Consider the following 24222-nt stretch of genomic DNA (forward strand, 5'->3'; position numbering starts at 1 on the left):
AATTTATTCCAAGTAGATATAACTTTCAGAGTAATCAGCTACAATTCATAAATTGCAGTATGTGCCATAAACTTATTTGCTGACTGTCTCTGATAGTATTCTATCTATAGAAGCAGAATCATGCTGCATGGCACGGGTAATATAAAAGTTATCCTAACAATAAAAAGATACCCTGTATAAGGGACTCATATTACACCTACTCTTGCGATTGTAGCACACAAACAGTATTTTAGGGCTAAATAATATACAGTTTTATATTATGTTACAATTAGTCGTTTATGTCTAAATGACTAACAAGTAAAGGTCACTGGGAAGAAGTCCACAAGATGGTGACCAACTACTTCAAATGGAACTTCATGGCCATTTTCCGATGTTGATGCCAAAAAATCAGCTATGAGTGATTTTTCATTTTTTCACTGTCCCTGTTTGGAGCGCCTTCCCCAATCTAGTGAGCAAGGTGTACATTACAATACAGCCCTTCTCTTCAGGGCACACATTTAGAGAGTTTTCAGTGTCACTACAGATGTTTTAACAAGAAAACAAGGGAAGATTATGGAAGAAAATTTCAAAAATAAATTCATAGGGAATATAATGTGCTAAGTGCTGCGGCGTACACATTGAAAGAGCAAGGCCCGCTCATTCTATTTACTGTATATGTTCAATTTTAATAAAATAGAGAGGGAAGTAATGTCGAATTAATCGTACAATTTTTAGTTATTGCTCATTACATTCATGGAGCAGTAATTCGTAACTGTAGTATATTTTTGAAAGAATTTGTTACTTCTTTCTGTAAAATGTACAAGTCTGGTTCGTCCTGGGCTCTGTCTGGCTTTTCATTTTTTTTTTTCATTTAGCCATGTGTAACAACCATACATTGCTACCTTCACTTATAAGTAACACACAATTTTATTGGTCTTTTTACTTAATTGTGCATGTGTGTGTGCACTAAAAGTACTCTGTCACATCTATAACAAAAGGTAAACCCATTCTAGCCTTGCAATTAGGGCAATAAGATATGACACTACTTATCGAAAACTATATGTTTAATAGTAAATAGCAATGGTGAAAGAAAAGGTCATTTGCACATAAAATTTGTGCAAAATGCACCAGTTCAAGAATCCTTGCATAAGCAGTGTGCTCGCAACACAGGTGAAAAGCGCAATCATTCAGTTGGCCGGGTGAATATTTTCTGAAACAGATCCACTTTGATGTGGGTGAATAGCTTTTTGAAGACTATGTCATGCACCCTGTACTTGAGTGTGTTCAGGCCATCCTTGTAGATGCGAAAAAAGGACCGTCTGATCAGTCTCATCCTGGCGAGAAATGGGAAAGAAAAGTGGCAATGTAACTGGCATGCCTTTTGCAATACATGTAATGCTAGATTAGGCACTCATCACGCTGCTGTCCGATGTCACGCCAAAGAAAGGCTTACTCTAGCCGACTTTGCTGTGAAGTGGACTTGAGTAGACTAATGAAAAGCGTGGACCAATTGGTCTCAGCTAGTTGAAACCGACATGATGCATTTCTTCAGAACTTTATAAAAAACCAGCAGGTTTGGAAACACTTATAAGCTGTGTATTCTCGCAGCTGAGGTGCTTTGCAAAACATGGTAATCATGCACGTTTGCAGCTTCTAAATTTGGTCTGGGCATTCATACTCTTTGTTGAGCTTTTAAAAAGCCCTAGCACCAAGTCTTGTCAGATATGGCCACACACTGAAAGTTTTGAAGTGCGGCAGGGAGGAAAGGAGCATTTTGTCGCAATTTTTTTGTTATTCTGGCAGAACTTGTCTGATAATGACTGCCCACGTTAATGCGATTAGTATTCAAGCAGTGTGGTGACACATTGCATTGCCGCCAACGAAACGCATCATGTATGAGCCGTGTACTGCAGCTGGCCTTTTCTCACGTCTCTGATGATGATGATTTATTGGCATCCCTTTTGAAACAGGGGTGACAATAGTCACCTAGACTGCTTTATTTAGTCAAGTATGCTTTACCTGTTTTTCATTCTACTATTTTTGTATACATTTCCATAATCCCTTTTTTTTTTCCCTCAAACCTTGTATTGCCACCTATGCCTGCAACAGATCCGGTCGTATCAATCTCTTCCCTGCTTTTTTTTTGCACCAGTGCTCTATATGTCTGTTGCTTATCCCGACTGCTGACCAAATGATGCTTTTGTCCACTTTAAGTACTAGCACTTCTGGAAGGTGTACGTTCTACGGATCTCACTGGTGAATTCCTTCGCATTCCATTAGGATGTGCTGAGTGGTCTCTGGATCTTTGCTGCAGCATACACATGCCTAACCTTGTTGTGAATATTTGCGTGCCTCTAGACATGCTGCGACATCTAGTGATGGGTGCACGAAGTCCCCCTCCTTTTGCAAGGCTTCCGAGATAGCACCGGTGCCGCGCTGGTGCATGCTAATTCCGCCTTTCTCATGGTGCAATGGCACATCTGCCATGCCCTAGCGGATTAGTCGCGTAACATTTTGGAAGGGTAGTGTACGCAGCCACACGGCTCGATATAAGAGGAAAGTTCCCCAAGAAAAAAAAAGGAAAGAAAGAAAGAAAGCGCTCGGATGCATGCTTGTGTTAACCTGTGCTGAATACTAGGAACCATTGAGCCCACCAATCTTTGTGTAAGCAGCTGCACCTTCCTCTGAGGTGGCACAAAGACTCAAGTTCCGTACATGTGATCTCATTGACCAACTTTCTTCATGGGAGTCTGATTTGTCAGTAGAAGATTGCAACAAAGTATTCCAGGGTTAAAACCAAGCCTTTTCGGTGAGCAGAAATAGTGGGCCTACTAATCAAAGCATAGCTCCAAGGCCGACAACAAGCTTTTTGTGGTAGGCCAGCCACAGTTCAGTTGTAATTCCAATTGGTAATTTTTGAAAGCACTGCAAATCAGTTTTGTGTGTGTGTGTGTATGTGTGGTGTGACAATGGGCTGTTGGATGTCTGGGATGTGTGGTGTGACAATATAGTTCTTGCATCCATAATTTAGGCAAAATAAGTCTTTTTGGTTACTGGAAAGATTCCTTCAAGAAAGCATTGTGAATTCACCTTTGCTGCCTTTTAAGCTCATAATTCTGTCCAAGTCTTAGACTGTTCTTTCACTGCGCTGCTTGCTTTATTTGAATATAGTGACCACTACATTTAGTGATGCTCTCAGAAAAGCTAATTGGTCCCTGTACCCATTTTTAAACATTTGAATTACTATTGTAACTGTGACAACTTTATTTTTGTTAAATTGATAATTAATTTTCTAAGTTCTCTGCAAAGAAGTATTTAACAAGGACCCACTATATTAGTCATATTCATAGCAACCATACTGAACAACATTTGTATTTATGAAATAAATAGCATTTTTTTCCTGCTCCCTTAAGCATCTATGAGTCACCATGGAAGGTTGTGTCTGTGTAGAGCCAGGAAACAGCCTTTTCTGCATGCTGTTTTAGCTTGCTTAATATGCACTCTCCACGTGCTTCCACCCATTTCTGCTACCGTGAGTACTGCATGCAACCATTTAGAGTGCAGTTTGCCTGAAATGATACTGGTATTTATTGGCTCTATTTGCTTGTTGAACTGGCATATGTGACTTTTGCATGTGGATCCATGAATTTTCACACCTGTGCGAGTCTACTGGCACAAGGTGCACATGCAGTGCAATCTACTCATCGCCTGAGGAACTAGGGAAATAGAATCGTACATTTGCTGCAATATTTCAGACAGACATGCTTATTAAGCACACAGTTACAGCCAGTATGCATGGTATAGTATACTAATACTGATCCACCACTGTCACAAAACAATGGTCCTTTTTGACTCTGAACATGTAGAACTATTTATAGGCATTGTGCTCGAACATTGAGAATGACTGATCAAAATGAGCTGACTGCAATGTGTTATGCACACTCATTGTGTGCTTAGGCTGAACTGCTACACTTTTTTTAAGCTGCATCCTAAATTCTTTAAAATAAGAGGGCATAATGTAAAGTCGCTTGTTCTGCCGTTCGTGTGTAGTGGCAGATGTCAGATGTTGCATAAAACCCTTCAATAATGTCTTATTACCAACTTTGGTACACATTAAAGTTGGTGAATGCTGATGCCATGTGATCACTATGAATTCTTATACTTGCATAAGCTTAGGCAACAACTGTTGTCTTTCATCAGTTTAAAAGGAAGGTGTGGGAGAACAATAAGTAGAGCCCAAATACATTTCTTTGTGAATGTTGGGATAACTATTTCAGTACTGGTGCTATGTATTAACAAAAAGATTTTGTTACACTGTATTTATCACTTCTTTCAATGATTATCAATTTAGTATTTGTGCAATATTACAGTGGCATGAAATCAAGATTTTGACAACAGCTCATCTGGTTGAGAATTAACTTGGACCAACCACAGTCTAAGTGAGAATTTTACTGTGGTTGTTGCCTTTCTTGTGCTTTTGTAGTAGCATGCAAAATAACATGTCAGTACAAACAAATGTAAGTAGAGCTAACTATAGCACCTGCGAAGCTGAAACAAGCTTGAAAATTAGATATCTACACTGCACCTACAGCAGTGCTTCCCAAGATGGTGACTAACTGTAAGTGGAGAGAGCAATAGCTGAGCTACCAGCTGGCTTGTATAGGTCTGGGTCTTGAGTACATCTCACAAAAGAAGGCTACTAGCTGTGGCCTTAGCTAGATCAAGCTGGAAAGTAGACATCTACTAGCTCCGTGAATCCTGGGTATTTGTGCACTGCAAGCAGTGCACAACATTTCTAGATACTTTTAATGCATTAGGATTCTTGGGCTACGTACTTCAGATACCTTTGGGTGAATATCTAGCTTGTATCTAACACTCTTCCTGCCTACCTAGGTCGGTGGGGAGTCTGTGGTGGTCGAACATGTAGTGCATTGGACTGCTGTGCTGAGTCAACAGGGTTTGAAACCAACTGTTAGACCAGCTTGAGTCACTGAGTATGTAGCAATGTGTACATATGTGCCGTTCTTCAACAAACATCTTGCATGCCAACATGGGTCACTGTAGATGCAAAACTGGGTACGTACTGCTGTTCAATGAAACTGTTTGATGCCGGCTTGGAGCACTGATACGTGCCACTCAGTTTGCGCTAGTCTTCAATTAACCTCTTTGATATGTCTACATGGGTTACTGAATATGTGCCGGCCGGTAGGTGTGTGTCCCTCTTAATAGACATCTTTGACGCCAGTATGGGTAACTATAGGTATTTGCCACTGTAGAATTAGTAAAAAAGATCGTTTAAATTTCTCCAATGCTGGGTGGAATCAAACCCACAAGTGTCCCTCAATGAAAGCAACCCAATGCTTTAGCAGGCTGCGCCACAAATACACTGGGCATGGGCCACTTTTCAATGGACACCTTTCATGCCAGCACTCTAGCGAGGTGAGCCATAAATGCACTGAATATGAGTGTGCGGCAAGCGAGGGAACAATTCTCAGCGCTCACATGCAGCGGCGCACCACGCTTGTCCCGAAGGCCAAGTGCGGGCTTCTCTGCTACGCCACCAGATGGCGCAGGGTGTCCAGAAAAGAAACGCGAGAGGAGCCTGGTTACCACGTTTCTCAGCGTTCGCACGCACCGGCACGCCATGCATTTCGGCGGCCACGCGCAGGCTTCGCGGCGGCACCGCTAGGTGGCGCCGAGTGTTCTTGGTGGAAAAAAGCAGGGAAGAAATTGATACGATCGGATCCGTTACAGACATAAGTAGCGGCACAAGATAGAGAAGCTTGAGGAATAGAAAAAAATCAGAGATGTATACAAAAAAACATTCGCAGTTTCGCCGGAAAGGCGAAGCGCCGATTGCGATAGCAAATTAGTGGATAGCTGTACGGAGTAAGGATAGCAGTTTTATCGGCCGTATAAACTTGTAAAACATTCGCTAACTAACTACAGTGACAATGCATAAGCGTAACTCAACGAGGACTTTGAAAGAAACAGACACAAAGAGAGAGCGCTTTGTGTGTCTGATAGCAAACTAGTGGATAGCTGTACGAAGTAAGGATAGTAGTTTTATCGGCCGTATAATCTTGCAAAACATTCGCTAACTAACTACAATGACAATGCATAAGCGTAGCTCAACGAGGACTTAGAAAGAAACAGACACAAAGAGCGCTTTGTATGTCTGCTTCTTTCTGGTCTTTGTTCAGTCGCGCTTACACATTCTATCATGGATTCAAACCAACTAGCCCGTCGAGGTGCTTTAATTAATTTAACCACCACGGTGTCACACGCGCACAGGTAAACATGAACACACATCGCTCGATGACCACGGAAACTGTCTGTGAAAACGCTGGAGTTAGGAATCGCGGCAGCGGCCGCGAGCCAATTGACCTCCGTGCATCTATTGCTTTAATGCTTACGAAACGTCGAAATTACAGCGCACACGAATCTACCAACGCGCACTATGCAAATATCGCTAATCGCTTTGAAGATGTCGCCTTAGCCACGCGCACTTTAGCCACGTCGCAGACCGCTTTCAAAACACGAGCGCCGGCAACGCGTCCCTACGGCGTCCGCCAAAGGCGTCTACTACAACGTCCTCGATTAGCGTGGTCAACGCCGTGGTTGTCTCCACTCTGTACGGAGCGGCGGGTGAGGAGGACATCGAGGGCACGCGACATTGAACCGCGTTCGCCTGCTTACCTTCACACGCTTTCACTCATACGTAACCTCACGGCGACGGCAGAAATGCGCCTGGAGGGTCCACATAATTGCTATCTAAATAAAATACTAAAACGAAAAACATGTCTAGCACACCTGGTTAACTCAAGCAAGCCTGGTAAATATATGTCAGCGCCCCGTCACAGAGGGATGCCAATAAATCACCATCACCAAAGCGCGAAGGACGAGTCCCGCTGCAGTACAAGTCCGATAATTCATTTTGACGGTGGCAGTATATGTTGTGTCGCTATATTTATTCTGTGCTGAACGCGTTGCCATTGACAGTCATCGTGACATGGGCTCTGTCGGTTTTTTTGTTAGGCGGCACCAGCGACGCCGTCGGAACTCGCGGGAAGACCACTCGGGTGTTTGTTTTATTTTGAGGTTTTGCAAAGTGCTTCACTGTAATACTCTGCCGTGTATTTTGCATACACGATCATCACCGCTGTATTTACACGCCGCGCTTGTCTGTCTGCAATACCCAAACCAAACGAGAGGCCCTTCAAGTTTACTAAGATTACCAAATCACTAATTTTGATTTGCTTGCAAGCCATATATAACCTGTCAAGGCAGGTGACATACCCACAGAAAAAAAAAAAATCAGTTTCTCCAGGTGGCCAGTTTGAGATTACCATTTACAATCTTAACTCGTCGCCGATTGCGAAATCTGGTGTTACAATGAATGTGCAACTTGCTGCATTCTGTGTAGATTTGGGCCACACGTTATGCTTGCGCTGCTAGAACATAAGCCTGCCTTTACGTACTTGCTGTGTAACTATGGCTAGTACATTGTACTGTAACATTCGAAAATGCTCGACCTAACTTCGCCGAAGTGCTTGATGGCCTAGACGAAGCAGCGCCTCGACCTCTGGAATCCTTGTGGGCTGTGGCGAAGTTTTCATGTAGCGTCCTTCATTTTCCCTAATGTTTTTCCATAAGTATAGCGCTGGCCTTCTGCAGAATTGCCCATGATAAAGGTTGCCTCCTGCCCATGAAACCAAGTCACGTATTCCTTTATGACTTACCGTCTGGGATTTGCTCGCTGGGTGCCATGTCTGAGCGCGGTGTACCGGCCAACAGTGCAGTTATTACGCACAATGTTGAAGCCACTGAACCGCAGCCTGCAAGAAAGTTAGGTCCATCTTCATTGTGTGTATATATGCTCTGTCCGAATTTAATCATGTGGAATTAAGATATGCATGTTTCATTCGACGATCGACGGCGTATCGAGTTGCCTACTTTCTGATCGCCGAGCATCCGTTAGGTCATGAAGGAAACAAATAGCTTGGAGGACTTTCAAAAGAACAAAATTATAATGTAAAGAATAAAAGCTTCGGAGCAGGCTAAACATGGCTACACCATGCTGAAAACCAAGCCAGATGGTTCCTTATTCTGTGACTCTCTGTTGGGCTAATGGAGCGATCATCGCCCGTTTCGAGAAGGAAAACTGTGCATCGACATAGGAGTGCTATTCTGGACATAGTCAAATTCCTCCGTATTGCCAAATTTGATAATGGCGGCAGTTTCAGCCAATCAGAGAAGCCGTAGCAATCCTCTGGGCCAATCAGAGCTGACATGATGGCGACGGAAGTCGACAATATGGCAGAATTTGTGAATCTTCCTGAAGACCTTCGCATGAAAGCGTTGCTTGCTGAATGACGACTCTAGTGCAAGCATGCGCATACTCATCACAGCGCTCAAAATGGCTGCGTCTGTAATTGTCTCTAGAATGAAACGGTCAGCGCACCTGATGGACATGTCGTCGTCCTCGCCACCCCATCCCCAGAACACGTTTGAGAAGCCGTTGACCTTCTCCATGTGGTCGCTGCGCAGGGCGCACGCGCCTCCAAAGATGGTCTCGTAGAACGGCCTGCGTGCATCGCAGCGTATATGCTTCAATGCGCTTCGCTGCGCCTGTAATAAAAGGACGCTAAAGAGTAACATTTAATGAAGTTCGAAATGGCATGATTTGAAAACTGTATTCATTCACTGCGCGGGATAAGATAACTGGTCGATAGTAACTTGTTTCTAACTTATCGCCAAAATCATGGAGTCGTTGTTTTACAGTATGCATTATTTGCGTCGTTTTAGAAAAGGATGTGTTATCGAAGTTTTCTGCTTTTATTTTTTGGTTTCTTAGGAATGCAGTGTAACCCTCCCTTAACAATAAGAATTATATCTGAGCATACGCTGTAACTTCACGGGGAGCTATTGGTTTCTTAAAAATGCAATGTAACCCTCCCTTAACAATAAACAATACTTAGGTCTGAATGGGCGCTGTAACTTCACGCGCAGCTGGTGTGGGAAGGTGGCGTTCGCACACGCGTGTAGTTTTTTTTTTTCCGGGTTGCAAAACTTCCCGCACAGTAATTTTCCCGACATTACTGGAGTTTATCTTACTACTACAGGGGCGCGATCGGAGATCTTTGTTCGATACGCGTTCTGTTCGGTTGCTGCAACGTCACTAAGTGGCAGTATGCAAAATTTCTGAGAACGGGGTGGAGAGAGCAGCCAATCGGCAAGTGGTGAACTCCCCGGAAGTTTACTTCCCGCGTTTGTCGTCTGCTTGCAGACAGTATAGTACAAAACTAAATGTTTCTCGTCTCCAAATGAATGAAATCTTTACCTAAATTTTGTCTTCCCCAGCTTAAACACGTTTTCAAATAGTAAGTGTGAACACTACAATTTATAACTATTAGTTTCTCTGCGTCATCCCTAGGTGGTGTCGCGCACAGCGAGAACAAAGAAAGAAAAAATAAACGACGGGAGCAGTGGCGCACTTTTCAAGAGGCAGCAACAACATTCCAGTGGCTCGCTGGCACGGATGATGGGGTCGACTTCGCCGTACAACCAACACACTATTTGTTTCGAGGAACGAAAGCGACGCCAAAATTCGCTTTCTGCCATTTCTTCAAACGCGTTTCGCAATGACACCCGCTCTCCTTCCTCCTCGAGCCGAAGTTCCCAATGCAAGCGCCATTTTTCTCGAATTAAACTGTGGATTGGATCAGCTGCCGAGACCACCGTTTGGATCCAATCCAACCGACCAGACGCGCCATGTGAAGCCGGTTTCGTAACGAGCGATGATCGCTCCAAACTTCTCAACTCCCACCGCTTCGGCGCCTAGCAGACGAAATGCTCGGTGGGCGGATGATTGACAGGAGCGTGTCATCATTTTGAAGTCACCAAAAACGCGGCCGCGCCCCGCGGCTGGCGACGTCGGCGCGGAGTAGGCCAATCGCGCGCGCCGGTAACCGAACGAACGCGCCGAACAACCATCTCCGATCGCGCCCCAGCTTAAAGGGACACAGAACAATGTGGCACCGGGTTGGTAAAGCATATACTTGTAGAAAAACAAGAAGGTCACTTAACAGGAACCAAGAATCGATAAGCAAAAAAAGAAGCTTGGAAGTCGCTTAAGCTTCGCCTTCAAGAGTGTAACGCGATAGCGTTATCGCACCCAGTTCGCACCGCCCACTCATTCGCTCGGCATGCTCTTGAGTCACACAAAGACGAAACGTGCGCCTGAGCAAGCGGAACGAACCAAATAACGCGGAGTCTCGGAGGGAGAAACGATCTACGCGTGCCAAACGTCGTGATCGGCACGGACAGCCGGGCCGCGACGCGCCATGAAGGCGGACGCGATCATGCGGCTGACGCCTCGATGGGATCGTCCTCTATCTCGCTTGGGAGCACCACGCAGGCGCATGACTCCTCGCCAGCAGCACGCACACATCGCAGGGGACGTTTTTCCACCAGGCGCGCTACGGCGCAGTGATCCCGTCAGAGGCGTCCCGCATCGGGCGCTGCACCTAGGAATCGCGCTGTGACCGGAATGAGGAGCCGCGTCGCCTAAACACGAGGGTTCGAGTGACGCACGCTGGAAGTTGGAAGGGAAGAGAGCGAGAAAACTTATTAAACGCAAGGGTATTGGGGCATCCTCGCACCGGTCCCCGCACGGCCCCAATGCGCTCAAACGAGACGAAGGGGAGACGCGGGCTAGTGGCGCGCCACCTGTTGGGGCAGCGCCATACATCGCGAGGAGGGGGTCTTCTGTGTTTGCCGCAAGATGGCTCTGCGTGTGCGCCAAGCGCAGAAGAAATGTAGTGGAAACGTACTTCGCTACGCGTTTAACTGCGACTTCTGTAATTTACATGCTCATAGTTACCGATATACACCGCAGTATAACTTTCTACGGCACGTTTCTAAGGCAACACTGCATTCACTAGAGGCGCTTTTGTCCCGCTTTGAAGCATCGAACTCACGGCTGAGTGGTAGGCGTCTCCGTCTCACACTCCGGAGATCCTGGTTCGATTTTCACCCAGCCCATCTTGCAAGTTGTTTTGCCTTCCGCCTTTTTCGCTCACGGCCAAAGCCGACGACACCGGCTTTTCTGCGACACGAGCTCCTTAACGCTGTCGCGTTAATACGCTAAAACGATTGCCAGATAACGACGCCACCTTAGTTGTTACCGCACGATGTGCCTTTGACTTCATGGACTTTTGCATCATCTGTGCGGGCGAATAATTACATCCCATTGCGAATGCATCAACGAATAAACGCAGCAAGCTTTGACAATTTTCTCTGCACAAAATGGCTCAAAGACACAATGTTGCGGTTTAAATTTATGACGTCACGTTGACGCTCCGTCGCTGTGGTTTGCACACGAAATTCAAAAGGGCAAAGTGGGCTCTTTCACTTTTCTATTTTACGTTCTAATAGGTCAACTAGATAGCTACGAATAAACTTCTTGAAAGAATAGTTCACCAGTGTAAAATCGATCTTCCGTCGTTCTTTATCTCAATGACTCAATGCTATATAGCTCACTTGTATTTCTGGTAGTCGAGGCAGGTGGTCATGTGGAGCGGGCCTCCGTGCTTGCAGGCGTACTCGTTGCGCTTGTTCTCCGGCAGCAGGTCGACGTCATGGAAGATGAAGCAATCGTAGTCGTCCATCGCCTTGGCTATCTCGTAGCCCACGTTGAGCAGCTTTGCGCGGTTGAAGTCTCCCATGCCGTTCTGCGCGAAAGAGCGGCGTTGAGTGAGCGATGACACGCGTAATGACTGCATTTGTGTTTTATAGGTTGCCTGACTCGCGTGTAAATTGCATTTTGTCATCCCCCCCCCCCCCGCCCCCAGTACATTCAGGCGTTAAGAACAGCATTATTGACACCAGTGGTGCGATCTTGTACGCGTTCCAAAATAGAACGGAGGCGGTCCGTTCCACCGAGCCGCACACGGTTGGTCAGTTTGAACGGTGAAGAACGCCATGACGTCAATTGTGAAGTGATATCTGCTGTCAATCATTCCGTGTTGTCTGCTATCGGACGAACGCAACGGAACGGACCGCCAATTTCGCGACGGAAAGAACGGACCGCCTCCGTACGAGTTTGGAACGCGTACAAGATCGCACCCTAGCTGTACTGAAAATACTTCCTAGAAAAACACCGCCACTTGTTGCGCGCCTGTACTTATGGCCAAGAGTAATGCGAAAGGTCACCAAAGGAGTAGTTCGTTTTTGCGTGGCACGGCACTGCCTGGCTGCGGGCTGGCCTAGTGGTTCTATAACGCTCGAGCAGTGGAACGCTTGCGGCTTACTCCACGGTAACGCAGGCGCACCAGAGCTCGCTATGCGTAGCCTCCGAGATTGCTTCGGAGTGCCCCAGCGATCTCGGAGACCATGTGCGCTAGTTTCCCCAGCAGCAGACGAGAAGCACCCCACATGCTTGAAAAGGGGCATGGGGGAAAACGTAGTGTCCCTGTACACATGTGCCATACGCACGAACACTATAGGAAGGCGCAATGAAATTCACTACTATAGTAGGGGTGTACGAATAGCAGTTATTGAGACCGAATCGAATACGAGTCGAGTAGAACATCAAGCGAAGCCAATCGAATACTTTTCGGATAGGTTGCGAATAATGTACAGCCTTCTTATCATCAATATAAAACAATTTTAACATCCTAGTATTCACAATAGATAACTTCAGTCATTGCACTGCACATTACAAAGCACGCTTTATGAAGAGTGCAAATGCATGCAGCATTAGAAACAACTAAGTAGATAGTAAAAGAATCGGGGCTCTCAGGAGAATTTGCGGCCATGCATCATCATATAGATTTAATAAAGGTAATTTTATCGCGAATGATCTTGCTTAGCTGGCAAATTCAGGCTCACTTGGCGACCCAGCGCGCTCCAGTACGCTATGTCTAATGTGGATGGCACGAAAAATATATCATTTTTGCTCTAATTTCATGTTTTATCGCGGGCAGTCGACGGTATAGAGTATTACAAAAATATCCGTATCTTCAAGTATTGACTATTCCATTCGAGGGCCTTGTCGAAGGATGGCTACTCCATTCGAAGAGCGAGTCGAAAAGGACGATGTTCGAAAATATAGAATATTCAAGTTGCTCTATGTGATAGTAGAGGAAATATAGCTGAGTCATTCAAAGGTATTGACCGAGCAAACTGAGTGAGGCGAAGTAAGACTGATGAAAGAAGATAATTGTCCCTGAACAACCTCCAGTGGAAAAAGGTGAAAGAAAAAACACGAACTGTTCGCTAACCGGACTGAAAAGAAGATCGATTAAGCTAATTAATAAGCAGGAGCAAAAAAAAGGGGAGCACGTCAGTGTTAGCAAAGCTACTGGAAACATTTTATGGGACAAATAGGCAGGGGCCTAAAAAAGGCAAGTTAGCGCAAGCAAATCTACTGGAAAAATTGTACGGGACAAAGAAAACTCAAGTTGGTGGAGAAGAATTAATATAATTTACGAAGTATAAAGAGATAGGACCAACAATAAATCTTAGAGGCCGATTACACAATATCGTCAGTAGTATAGAGGTTAACAATGCAAGCAATAATATTGAAGTTTCTAGAGTGGACAGAAATTATGAAACGGAAAACTACAATACGGTTTTAATATAGGCAGGCTCTTAGAGGACAGCCTATTTGCTATGACAGAGTCGGTAGAAATAGCCAGAAAAGAATACTGACCTTTATACTTTGCTTACGATGATATTAGCAGTGCATACAACAAAGTAAACTGAATTTCTCTTGAACATTTTTTGGGAAGAATTTCTTGGGGAACACAATGCTTTAGTAATAGAAATTTACGATATTACAAAGTAGAAATATAGCACGGGACGGGTTAACAGGCGGTGAGACTATCGGCATTCAGAAATGCTTTCGCAAGGGTCGATTAGTATAGACTTCGCTCTCTATGATGCGGGTGATAGGCACGGAAAGGAGGCTAGAGTCAAGTTAGGTTAGGTTAGGTTTGGTGCGTATAAACGACATGGTGTGGAAGCGGCTAAACGCTCGATGTTTGATGTATGCAGGTGACTTTTTTTTTCAGCCAGTCGGTAAGAAATTGAGCTTCTGGCCGATAACTGCGAAGAGCGACACGCTAAGACATGGGTTCAATGGAAGGAACTCAACCAGGCCTTATGGTGCTTATGGCTATATTATGATCACGTGTGTGATCAGATAGTCACAATGCACGGAGACTAAATACTGAGTTGATGAATACGAATACTTATGTATCGATTAAAGCATGGAAAAAAGTGCGCATCAAAGAGGAGAATTGCATAGAAAGGAACATGAACAAGACCACGAAGGGAAACGCTCGAGAAATGTATCCACCATTAAACATGAATGGGGACACGGCAATTATAAGGTATTGCGAGGCATGCGTAAAGGAGTTTTGGTTTCTCGACGTATGTACATATGGAAACTCGGTGTTGCATATAAAATCAGAAGCGCTAACTGGGCTATAAGTATAAACCAATGGACAGTTGAAAGGCTAGGATGCTCGTGAGCATGGCAAGAAATCTACGAGGATACGCTGGCCGGCATGCTCCTTCGAAGTGCAGAGCTTCTATAGAGTCATCTGCTTGAAAGAAACGACCGTGATATACAAAGGACAATAAATCGGCTGCTAAGGCTTTCAGGCACCTATATAGAAAAGCGTCGACTTACAGCGGGGAATACGAACCAGGAAATCGACTAGAATATATTACGTCAACGGCGTTGGCAGCGACCAGGAAAATGGGGTTAAACGTAAAGTTGGGGAGGCAGGAAGAACATACCGGATAGCTACGATGGGGACGAGAGTGATGAAAATATCTCCAATAACCGAAGAATGAAATCAGAGCCTACAGGTATTACCATCTTTCAAATAGCAGTGTGTTGCTGTTCGAAAACCATATCAGGATTTCTGAAAGCACGGCGTTATAGGAGAAATTCGCTGGTGGCGACTGAGCATGCATAGCGCCGATACCATAGGGCATGTTTTGTTAGCTTGTCGCAGTACAGTATCCATTCGGAGGTCAGCGAGGACGTGGTATTCCTGCCCGAGGTATTGGACTTTGAGGGCAATAGAGGATGGATTAATGAATATGCAATATAGAATTATAGCTAGGTGGCTTGAATATTGGTAGCACAAGGGCACGAAACAAAGAATAGATTTCCGGAGACTCTCATTTGCATACGATGGTTTGTTAACGCGATGGCTTTCAAGGCCGATAGTAAGCGCAAGGAAAGGTAAGAATGACGAACGCTTTCTCATCCGTAAACACCCAGTTCCAAAAGGGAACCTCATATAATATCCGTCCATCCAGGAAGCTGGAAAGAAACAGTCTACCGAATGTGTACTTATACTGTGATTTGATTTGTCCTTACAAAGAGAGGAAAAAAAATTCATTATTGCACTCGAGGATCGACATGACCAGCGAACCTCGCTTAACTCCATTTCAACCAAGTTCCCATCCTTGTTCCAATAATAGAGTTTGGTTCCAACCGACTCACTCACTCGCTCGTGCCCACTCTAAGAATATTCCATGTATTCCGCATTGTTTCCGTCATAACAATATGCGGAAGTCCTATTGTACTTAGTGGACTGCGTATGGAACGTTCCCGTTGAACGGCGGTGCCGACCTGCTCCACAAGGTAGATGGCGTAGTCGAGCTGCTGCCTCTGCAGGAACGGGTGCATGTGCTGCAGGAAGGCTCGCAGGTTGTCCAGCCTGTCCCGGTAAGGCACCACGAGAGCCACACGCTGCCTGGCCTTGCAGTGGGTCGGGAACCAGCGGCCGCCGGGCTTCAGATGCGGCATCGCTTTCTCCAGCTCCTCGAGCGGTGGGCCCGTCCTCTGGATCTTCAGCATGTCGCCTGCGGTGAGTGGCGCCGATAAGCGAGAAAGCGCGGGATTGGGCGAGACGGTGGATGCAGCGTTGAGCGTCATCATTACAGAGCACAAAAAAAAAAGTCGCAGTTTGCCGTGGGGCCAATTATAACGCATAGAAGAAGAAAAGAAAATGTCGCCGTTATGCCCGAAGGGCGAAGCATTGACAGCGATAGCAATGTACATATTAAAATATTACAGGAAGTAAGACTCGTAGTTCTGTGGACAGTATGTAAGAAAAAAGAAACAGAGGCGATATAGCGGTAAATGAGAAGTGCGTTAGCATTACGTTGCACGTGTTTGAGGTCCAGGGGCCCTATAACGTAAAACTATTCCAGTATGTTTCTATTCCAATTTTCTGACGTCAAATTTGCGTAACCGCTGACGCAAGCATCGGGTGGTCACCCGTAGGGCTGTCTAAGCAGACAAATCAAACGCTCTCCTCGTTCATAGGAGGTTACTTTTGTTTGCTTGAAAAACGAATAGGCTTGTCTTATCTAATTGGCTGACGAGAGGCGAGGAGCACGCTGAAATTGAGAGGGATTCGATGAGGCCGAGCCACTGCACTGAATATCGATAACTGGATGAAGAGGGTGGTGCAGGCGTCTGCGATTGGTCCGCTTTCCCTTGCTTAGCTGGCGGTGGCTGGTCGAGAATCGCGGCGGCATTCAAAGGAAGCTTAAGAATGACACTAAAACGGATCCTCACCAAATAAGAGTTGGCAGAACGCGGTCGTAAACGTTCCGAAAGTGCTCGAAAACCTTACACGGCTACGCAACATGTTTCATTATACGCAAATAAACTCATTCTTTCCGACAGGTGCGAGTTGCTAGTGCATTAGCGATTGGCAGCAGTCATCTTTTATTCCTTTCGGAACGGGGCAGCCAGTGGTTATTCGGAAGAAAATTCAGTTTTGTTCGGCATACTAATGCATCTTTGACACGTACACGTCACTCTGACGCGGTGAGTTTTTGCAGATTTGTGACGTGTCGTGATAGGCCGATGAAGTGGGTGCTGCCCGAAAACTTTTGACCAATTGCCGAGGGCTAGTGCTGAAAAGGCGTCGAATCAGAAATAACTATTTTTCTTTTGTTCGGTCAAATCATGCGTAATCAGTGTGTACACGTCATATCAGATGGGGAGCTATCGCGGTTTTCGTGACGTCGCGTGACCTACAGTTGAAGTGGGGGTGGCCCAAAAAGTTTTTGACCAATCGCGGAAGGCTGATTACAGAATTGGAATAGAAATGTTTGGAATAGTTTTACGTTATAGCGCCCCAGGATCCATTATTTCAACCATGATTTCAATATATATATATATATATATATATATATATATATATATATATATATATATATATATATATATATATATATATATATATATATATATATATATATATGCGCATAGTCATGCACACTGGGTTGCATAGTGCATACGGTGTTACTCGGTTTACAGAGGAGGACGATTTCAGGTTTGCACAAAGACTGTTTTTTGGCTTCGCGCTGCACTGCCAGGTTGTGCCTTCGCATTTGCAAGAAGGGTATGCGAGGGGCAATCATGCGCCCCTCTCTACAATTGAGCGGAGGGAGGCGGACTGGCTTGGGCGGATGTTTATACTCATTGCGCACAATGCACAAATGCACTTTAATTTGGGCGAGCGAAGGCTACACACCTTAAATGAAAAGAATTCAACGTCGGGAAATACCAAAGCCAAGGTCGCGTACATATGAGGGCCGTGACGCAGTCCATGTACTCCTAGTGCCACAGTCATACACAGAACACGCACAAACCAAACGGGCTGTCGATGTATACCCGCTTGGAGATGGCCGTCGCAGCAGTTGCCGAAGGCAGTACGTTCCTTGACCTTGTGATTCTGGCATGCAACGTCCACAGCTAGTCGGGCTTGTCGTTCAACCGTTTCGGCAGCGCGCATGGCACGCGTGGGCAATCTGTGGCTCTCCAATCGTGTCTGTCCTTCATCGGCAGTTTCGTTGGCACGTTTCAACGCCATAAATTGTCTTTGTTGCAGCAGTCGCAATCGCTTGGCCACATCTTCGCCGGTCCCGCTGTCCCTGTCTCCCGCTGTCTCTGCCGCCGAGCTCTTTGCTGTTCGCTGCTCTTGGTGCGACTAAGTAGAAGAGGTTGCACACGCGAAACGCCCGCGATGAAACGTGCGAATGGAGAGGCTTCACACAGAGGCAAAATCTAGGTTGGTAGGCTAGTATGGGCTTTCGCACTAAAAAATGATGGCAGCCTCACTTGAAGGCCAAGCATTGAAAGCGATAGCAAGGTTTCGCGTTGGCGCTGAAGGCGTCTTATAAAGCTATCGTGAAGAGAAGCACCGTCAACGGCGCTGCAAAACGTCGCATCTCCATAGTGCATGCAAGATGAGAACGAAGGAAAACGATCGGCATTCGTCAGCTACCAAAGAAGGGATTAGTTATATCAATACCATGACGGTTTACTACCCGTTCCACTGTAGGCCAGTGTATGCATCACGGTGTGGTTTGCCCTGGGCTATTAAGCAGAGGAGCTAATGTGTGTGCGCTCAGCGCTCATGCCAGCAGCGGAAGCCTGAACGCAGCCCTGGCTCTTGCAGAGCCGATTGAAAAATGCCTGACTTCGCGTCCGCTCGGCTTCGTCGCTTTTGCAGCCAAACGCACTGCACGACTTCGGAGACCTTCTGGCCCTCTGAAGTAAATTAAATATTTTTAAACCTCCTTGGACTCTACCCGTGCGCGCCGCGCGTGCGCGTAAGTGTCGAGACTGCACGACAACGCCAACGGCGGTGGCGAGAACGTGCCTAGAGCGTCGGTATAATTGCTGTCGAAATAAAATTCGCTTACTAACTGAAGACGCACATGCACTGCAGCGTACACACTGTGGGCATTCGTGGTCACAACGTTAAAGCGACAAGAGTTCCGGCAGCGTAAAATCAGACTCTTGTTCCGTGCTGCTCCACACTTTTACCATTTAACTATGCAACGATTCCGAAACTGAAGGGTCACGTGACCTTCAAGGGCGTGCGGAAGAGCGCGCAATGTCTTCGCGTGCCCTCGCATGCCCGCAGACACAATCACGTGACCTCGACCACGTGACGCGAGGGCAGCCATGCGGTTACGTACGGCAGTTACGCTTGGAAAGGCCGCTCACGCGCCATTGCACCGGGGACAGCACGGCAGCGTCAGCGACGGCGCAAACACACGTCGACTTGTCCGTCTGATTGCTAATGTAATAAACAGGTGAGACGTATGGAAAGCTATAAAAGATTTGAAGCGTTTCTAGCTTGCAGGTGCAAGGAGAAAGTTGCCCCTGCAAAACGGATATTTAGTCGGAGAGTTCCTTCACCAAATCTTGAGAACGTGTGGTGCCCCATGAATTAACCACATTTTGTAGTGCAGTCATGCGAAACAAATGACGTACAATGTACGTAGGCTGCTCTTAAATTGACTGCAGTGCCGCAGAATTTTCATGGCATCCTGTTTCGTGCATTGTCTACAGACGGCTGCACGCACGAGCGCCTCCAGCGGACATATAATTATTAAGCTCAATAAGTCAATTTATTATGGGCCGTCTATCGGAAGTTTCTGGACCTATGTCACCTGAGCCAGATAACCTGCCCCCTGTATGACTGTTTGCTTCAAACCTTCGAAGATTGATGGTGGCATGCTCATTTTCCAATGCTTAAGAGCGTCATGTAGGTTTCAGGAGGTTGTCACTCACACCTTGCACAGATCTTGTCACTTGCGGAGCGACATCGAAATGTTTGATAAAGCCAGTGCATCAGCCGTGTAGTCCACAAACTATATCTGTATTATTAACGCCGCTCGATGAATACTACGATGAATAGTGAAGCTTGAGAAACGAATTTTTCCGCGCCAGCGTCATTAAACAGGCGCTGTAAAATGCATGATTATTAAATTATAAATGTATAATCGCCCCGAAGGCATTACTTGAACGCTGCGTCGCCAAGGTGATCCACTTTCAGTAGTCGATCGAAGCGGCCGGTCAGATGGTAGAATGTTTATTAATACGGATGCTAAACTTACCGCCTTGTCCCCAGTCCACCGAACAGAACTCGGAACGAGGTGCGGCCTGCTCCCTGCGTGCGAGTGTCGCATGCCGCTGGCCAACGGAGGGCTCGACGACGTTGTGGCTCTGTCGTGCAGTGACCGCGTTGCCGAACGCGACGGCATCGCCGACTGCCGGGGCTGCACCGACGCATGCGATCAGCAGCTGGATCACGCCGACGCCAAGCACGCGGGACGCTAAGCTCCTTACGCCGCCCATATTCTCTGCAGTCTTGAACACCAGCGACAGGTGCCTGTAAGATGGTAGGGCAACAACTATTTACTCTTTCAGCAGTAGAAATGTCAAAGTGGGAAAAAGTATGTGATGTGTGGAAAGCCAGTGTGGTATATGTATATACTGTATATATATATATATATATACTGTATATACTGTATGTATATATATATATATATATATATATATATATATATATATACTGTATATACTGTATGTATATATATATATATATATATATATATATATATATATATATATATATATATATTAACAGGAGCATGTGGCGAACGCTGTTCAGATCATGGATGGATCCAGGACGTCAAAGAGGTGCGACGTAACGCATTTCTCTCGCAGTTACCGCTAAAGCGCCACTGAATTTTACGTGCAAGCGTACGTGCCCCATTTGTGAAATTAGCGAGATTATGTGTGTGTCACCGCGAGGGAAGCGAGCACCGGGGAAGGCGCCTGGAGGTGGAGAAGAGAATCGCGCACCGGGGAAAGTATGGGCTAGCGCGCTAAGCGCTGAGCTCGTGCCCGGCGCTTGGCGGCGACTTCGGGGTCGGTGGACTCGCGCTCGGCCTGTTTCCGCCTGCGTCATTGCTGCGCCCTTCTCGCTTGGCGCTCGGCCTCTCGATCACGAGACGGACCCGGTACGTCCATGGCGCTTACAGAATCCGTAGCAGCAGCCAGATAAGTCAACCCAGCGCGCCTCCGCCTACCCTCCTCCTCCGCAACGCTTCGCCCCCTTTCTCGGTCCCCGCTTTGCTAAATGCCACTTTGCTTTCCTCTAGGTGGCATTGCTACCTAGGTGGCATTGCTAATTTCCTCCGTGCTTTTCCTGGTGCGCGATTCTCTTCTCCCTCGCCGCGACACACATAATCTTGCCGATTTCACAGGTGGGGCACATACGCTTGCGCCTAAAGCTCCTAGTGGCCCTCCAATGTGGAGCGCGCAGCTTGCGTGGGAGCCGTCATTAAGATGACGCCATCCATAACAGTGCTCTATAACGCAGCTGCATTAGAGCGCGTTCATGGATCCCTTGTTTGAACGCAGCTGTGTCAGAGCGCGTTCGTGGTTGGTTGTTTTTACAGGCCTCTGTATATGACTAAGGCCCCGGGATTTATTCGTCTCCACACCCAAAAACTCAAACAATCATGGTGACAGGCGCGCGCCGCGTGCGCCGCTGGGTTCCTTGCAGCAACCCCAAATGGTGCTCGCATCCGCGACAGCGGTGCGCCGGCCGTATTGGGGAAAGCAAAGAAAGAACCAGAAAGTTCGCCTTCGCGCGTAGCTTTCGCCGCAAGCGTTTACCGGCAAAGATTACAGTTACATGAACTGCAGTTGCCCTGAAGCGGCAACCATAGCATACGAAGCAGGGAGTGACGTAACTACACTTTCATATGTAAAAGAAGAACCCGCTTAGCAACTGATTTCATTTGTGTTCTGATACCGCTATGAAAAGGCCACACATAGTTAGGACTCCTGAAAAGCAGCGTGAATGCAATGAGCGGCGGCGGGAACAGCAACATCAATGTGCACAGTGGCGTCGTGCTCAGTCTAGGCAGGACGCAGCCGTTCCTGCCCAAAGCAAGTCAAGCACAGTTAGGACACCTGAAGAGCAGCGCTAGCACGACGAGCGACGAAAGGAACAGCAACGTCAATATGCACAACGGCGTTGTGCTCAGGCTCGGCAGGACCCAATTCAAGGCTAGGTCACGTTGGTCTATCTGACAAGGTGATAGCACAACTTCGCTGACCAACTACTTTCACAGCGTGGATTGCAGCCCATTTTGTTTGTTTGTTTTTTTTATTTTCAGCGACTTCTCCTAAGCAGGCTGCATTGCAACCACGGCGTCAGCATCCCTGTCCCAGCCGAATAAACTCTGACCTCCAACGCCGAACTGGTATAATGCGATGTGCGAAAAAAAATTCGGATAACTCGTTTAAACAACCGCGCATTTAAGTTGTCTATGCGAATGGGACGTACACGAAGCTTCCTTAATTTGCAAGCCTTCCCGTACTTCCCTAATGGTGGCTGGGAGCTGCTGCCTTGCTGCGAATAGCTCATACGCAGGACAGCACTATTACGTTTACTACCCCTAAGGTTTCCTGGCTGCTGGCCTTGTTTTCTACGGAATTACTCAGCGATAAAACAAATGACAGCTAGATATTCTCACTGCAACAAATATGCGAAAGAGAGGGTACAATTCCTTTCATAAAGCAAACTTTTCCATGCCTACTTTACTAGGGTTTGGGGTTTGCCCATCTGCTTGGTCGGTCTTTCGGGTTGCAGTTTACTTTTGCAATATTTCCAGAGTCGACCCACTCTAGTCGGCGCGCCAACCCTGGATGCAGTGTTATAGCAAGTGGGAGAGGTGGGGGCAATCCCAGAGACAGCATAACGCGCGGTCACCACGGTCAGGCCGTCGCTGGTCTCGGCATCTTGCTCGTTTCACTGACAGGGAGGTAATTATCATGGTGCAAAACGCTGCGCAGAATATAATCAGTAGCATGCGATTTGTTTAACCGCTTCACGAAAGCTTCGCTTCTCAGATTCCAACACGTTGGTTTAATCTGCATAAGATGTTCTTTATAATCACTGATCACTACATCTCAAAGGAAATTCAGTACTCCCGAGCCACACGCTGCATTGCATTAACATTTGATATCGGCCACGCCGTCCAACGCCGGCCTTCACCGCCGCACAAATAACCGTCGCGGAACTCCCCATAACAGCTTCGTTCTAAAAAAGAAACACTGCGCCAAATACTGCGCCAAATACGGCTTGTATGAAGGCTCGTTAGCAACAATAGTGTAATACAACGTTGCCAACCTATGAACCGTGCCGGCAGAACAGTGGGCCCAGGCTTTCAAAGTCTCGAGCACTGGGTTCGCAACGCATCACAGTGGCAATGGCATTGAACAGCTGTTAAGCTAGGCACGCACACCTCAGTGCCCGCGGAAGCAGACTGGATGGCTACGTAACGTCTTGACAAGCTCGGCCACGGCTGTGCTGGGACAGTGCCAGCGTTCCAGCGCGGCCGTGGCTCAGCAAGCAAGTAACCGCTTACCCCTGCCGCCAAGCGCTTCTGACGACTCTGACAGCTACATGTGAAGCCAGAGTCCAATGGAATGTTCGCCCACTTCTCCCGACGCAGCAACTTGCAAGCAATATATAGCGTTCTTGTTTGCAAACAAAGAAGAGGTGTGTATACAAGGAACGTACCTGGACATAAACATCTGGATACGAGCTTCGCAATTTCTTGTTCTTTGGAGTGGCTGCTTTCGTTCTAGAGCGCACTCTTCTTGACGTCTTCTTCTTCGTCACGTGGGCGTGAAAGCACGTGCCCTCGAGGAGGTTGTGCAAAGGCGATCACGCAGTGTCATCCATCGCTAAAGTAGCCACGTAGCTACCCAAATTTATTATTTAGAACGTTGAATTGACCGATTTTGTTTTATTTGTTACAAGAACGACGAGTTGCGGTTAGCTTAAGAGCGTTAGGTGCGTCCCCTGTCGGCGTGTTTGCTCGCTGTCTTTCTGCCAGAGTAGCAGCATCGAGACGAAAGGCGGCATCGCCATTGGCCATCGCCTACCCCCTTTCGCCCCGGACGACTAAAGTGGAGAGGGAGCAGTCTTAACAGGTAATTCAAAGAGTTGACAGAAAACTGTTTGTGAGTGCGACTGTACAAGTGCTCGAAAGCGTTAATGCGTGTTTTCACGGAGTTTTGAAAGAACTACATGATTCACCTAGCTTATGTTTAGAGGAAATGAAGCGCGTATTAGTGCTGATATCCAGATAAATTTCAAAAGAGCACCGCTAAACCCTCGTTTTCTGCCTCTTTAGAAGCGTTGCATGAAACGCTTACAATGTTTCTCCACTGTCCTGCGAGACCCAAGGATGCCAGCAATTTTATATCTAGAGAGATTGTGGCAATGTCGTGGGTGACGCGTACAGTTTAAAATGTGGAGGTCAATTGTGTGTTTTGAAAATAATTACTTAATACTTGTTTTCTTTGTTTCTCCGTGC

General features: G+C 46.6%; 1 protein-coding gene across 1 annotated transcript; it reads right to left on the minus strand.

The window, feature by feature from the left end:
- Window positions 1-1025: 1025 nt before the first annotated feature.
- On the minus strand, window positions 1026-23544 carry LOC135898085 (beta-1,4-N-acetylgalactosaminyltransferase bre-4-like). The gene is made up of 7 exons (XM_065426828.1): window positions 23421-23544; window positions 19936-20210; window positions 15638-15870; window positions 11524-11714; window positions 8444-8566; window positions 7722-7817; window positions 1026-1313 (listed from the first exon to the last, which is right to left on the minus strand). Exons 1-7 carry the CDS (start codon window positions 23432-23434, stop codon window positions 1163-1165), a joined length of 1083 nt encoding a protein of 360 aa, XP_065282900.1. The 5' UTR covers window positions 23435-23544; the 3' UTR covers window positions 1026-1162.
- Between the last annotated feature and the right edge of the window lie 678 nt (window positions 23545-24222).

Source organism: Dermacentor albipictus, chromosome 3 (genome assembly GCF_038994185.2).
Source record: "Dermacentor albipictus isolate Rhodes 1998 colony chromosome 3, USDA_Dalb.pri_finalv2, whole genome shotgun sequence".
In the NCBI taxonomy this organism is placed as follows: domain Eukaryota; kingdom Metazoa; phylum Arthropoda; class Arachnida; order Ixodida; family Ixodidae; genus Dermacentor; species Dermacentor albipictus.

Coding starts and splice junctions, on each gene's coding strand:
- LOC135898085 (XM_065426828.1), bottom strand. Junction 15,871..19,935: donor GGTGGACTGGGGACAAGGCG/GTAAGTTTAGCA, acceptor CACTCACCGCAG/GCGACATGCTGAAGATCCAG. Junction 11,715..15,637: donor CCATCTACCTTGTGGAGCAG/GTCGGCACCGCC, acceptor TCTTTCGCGCAG/AACGGCATGGGAGACTTCAA.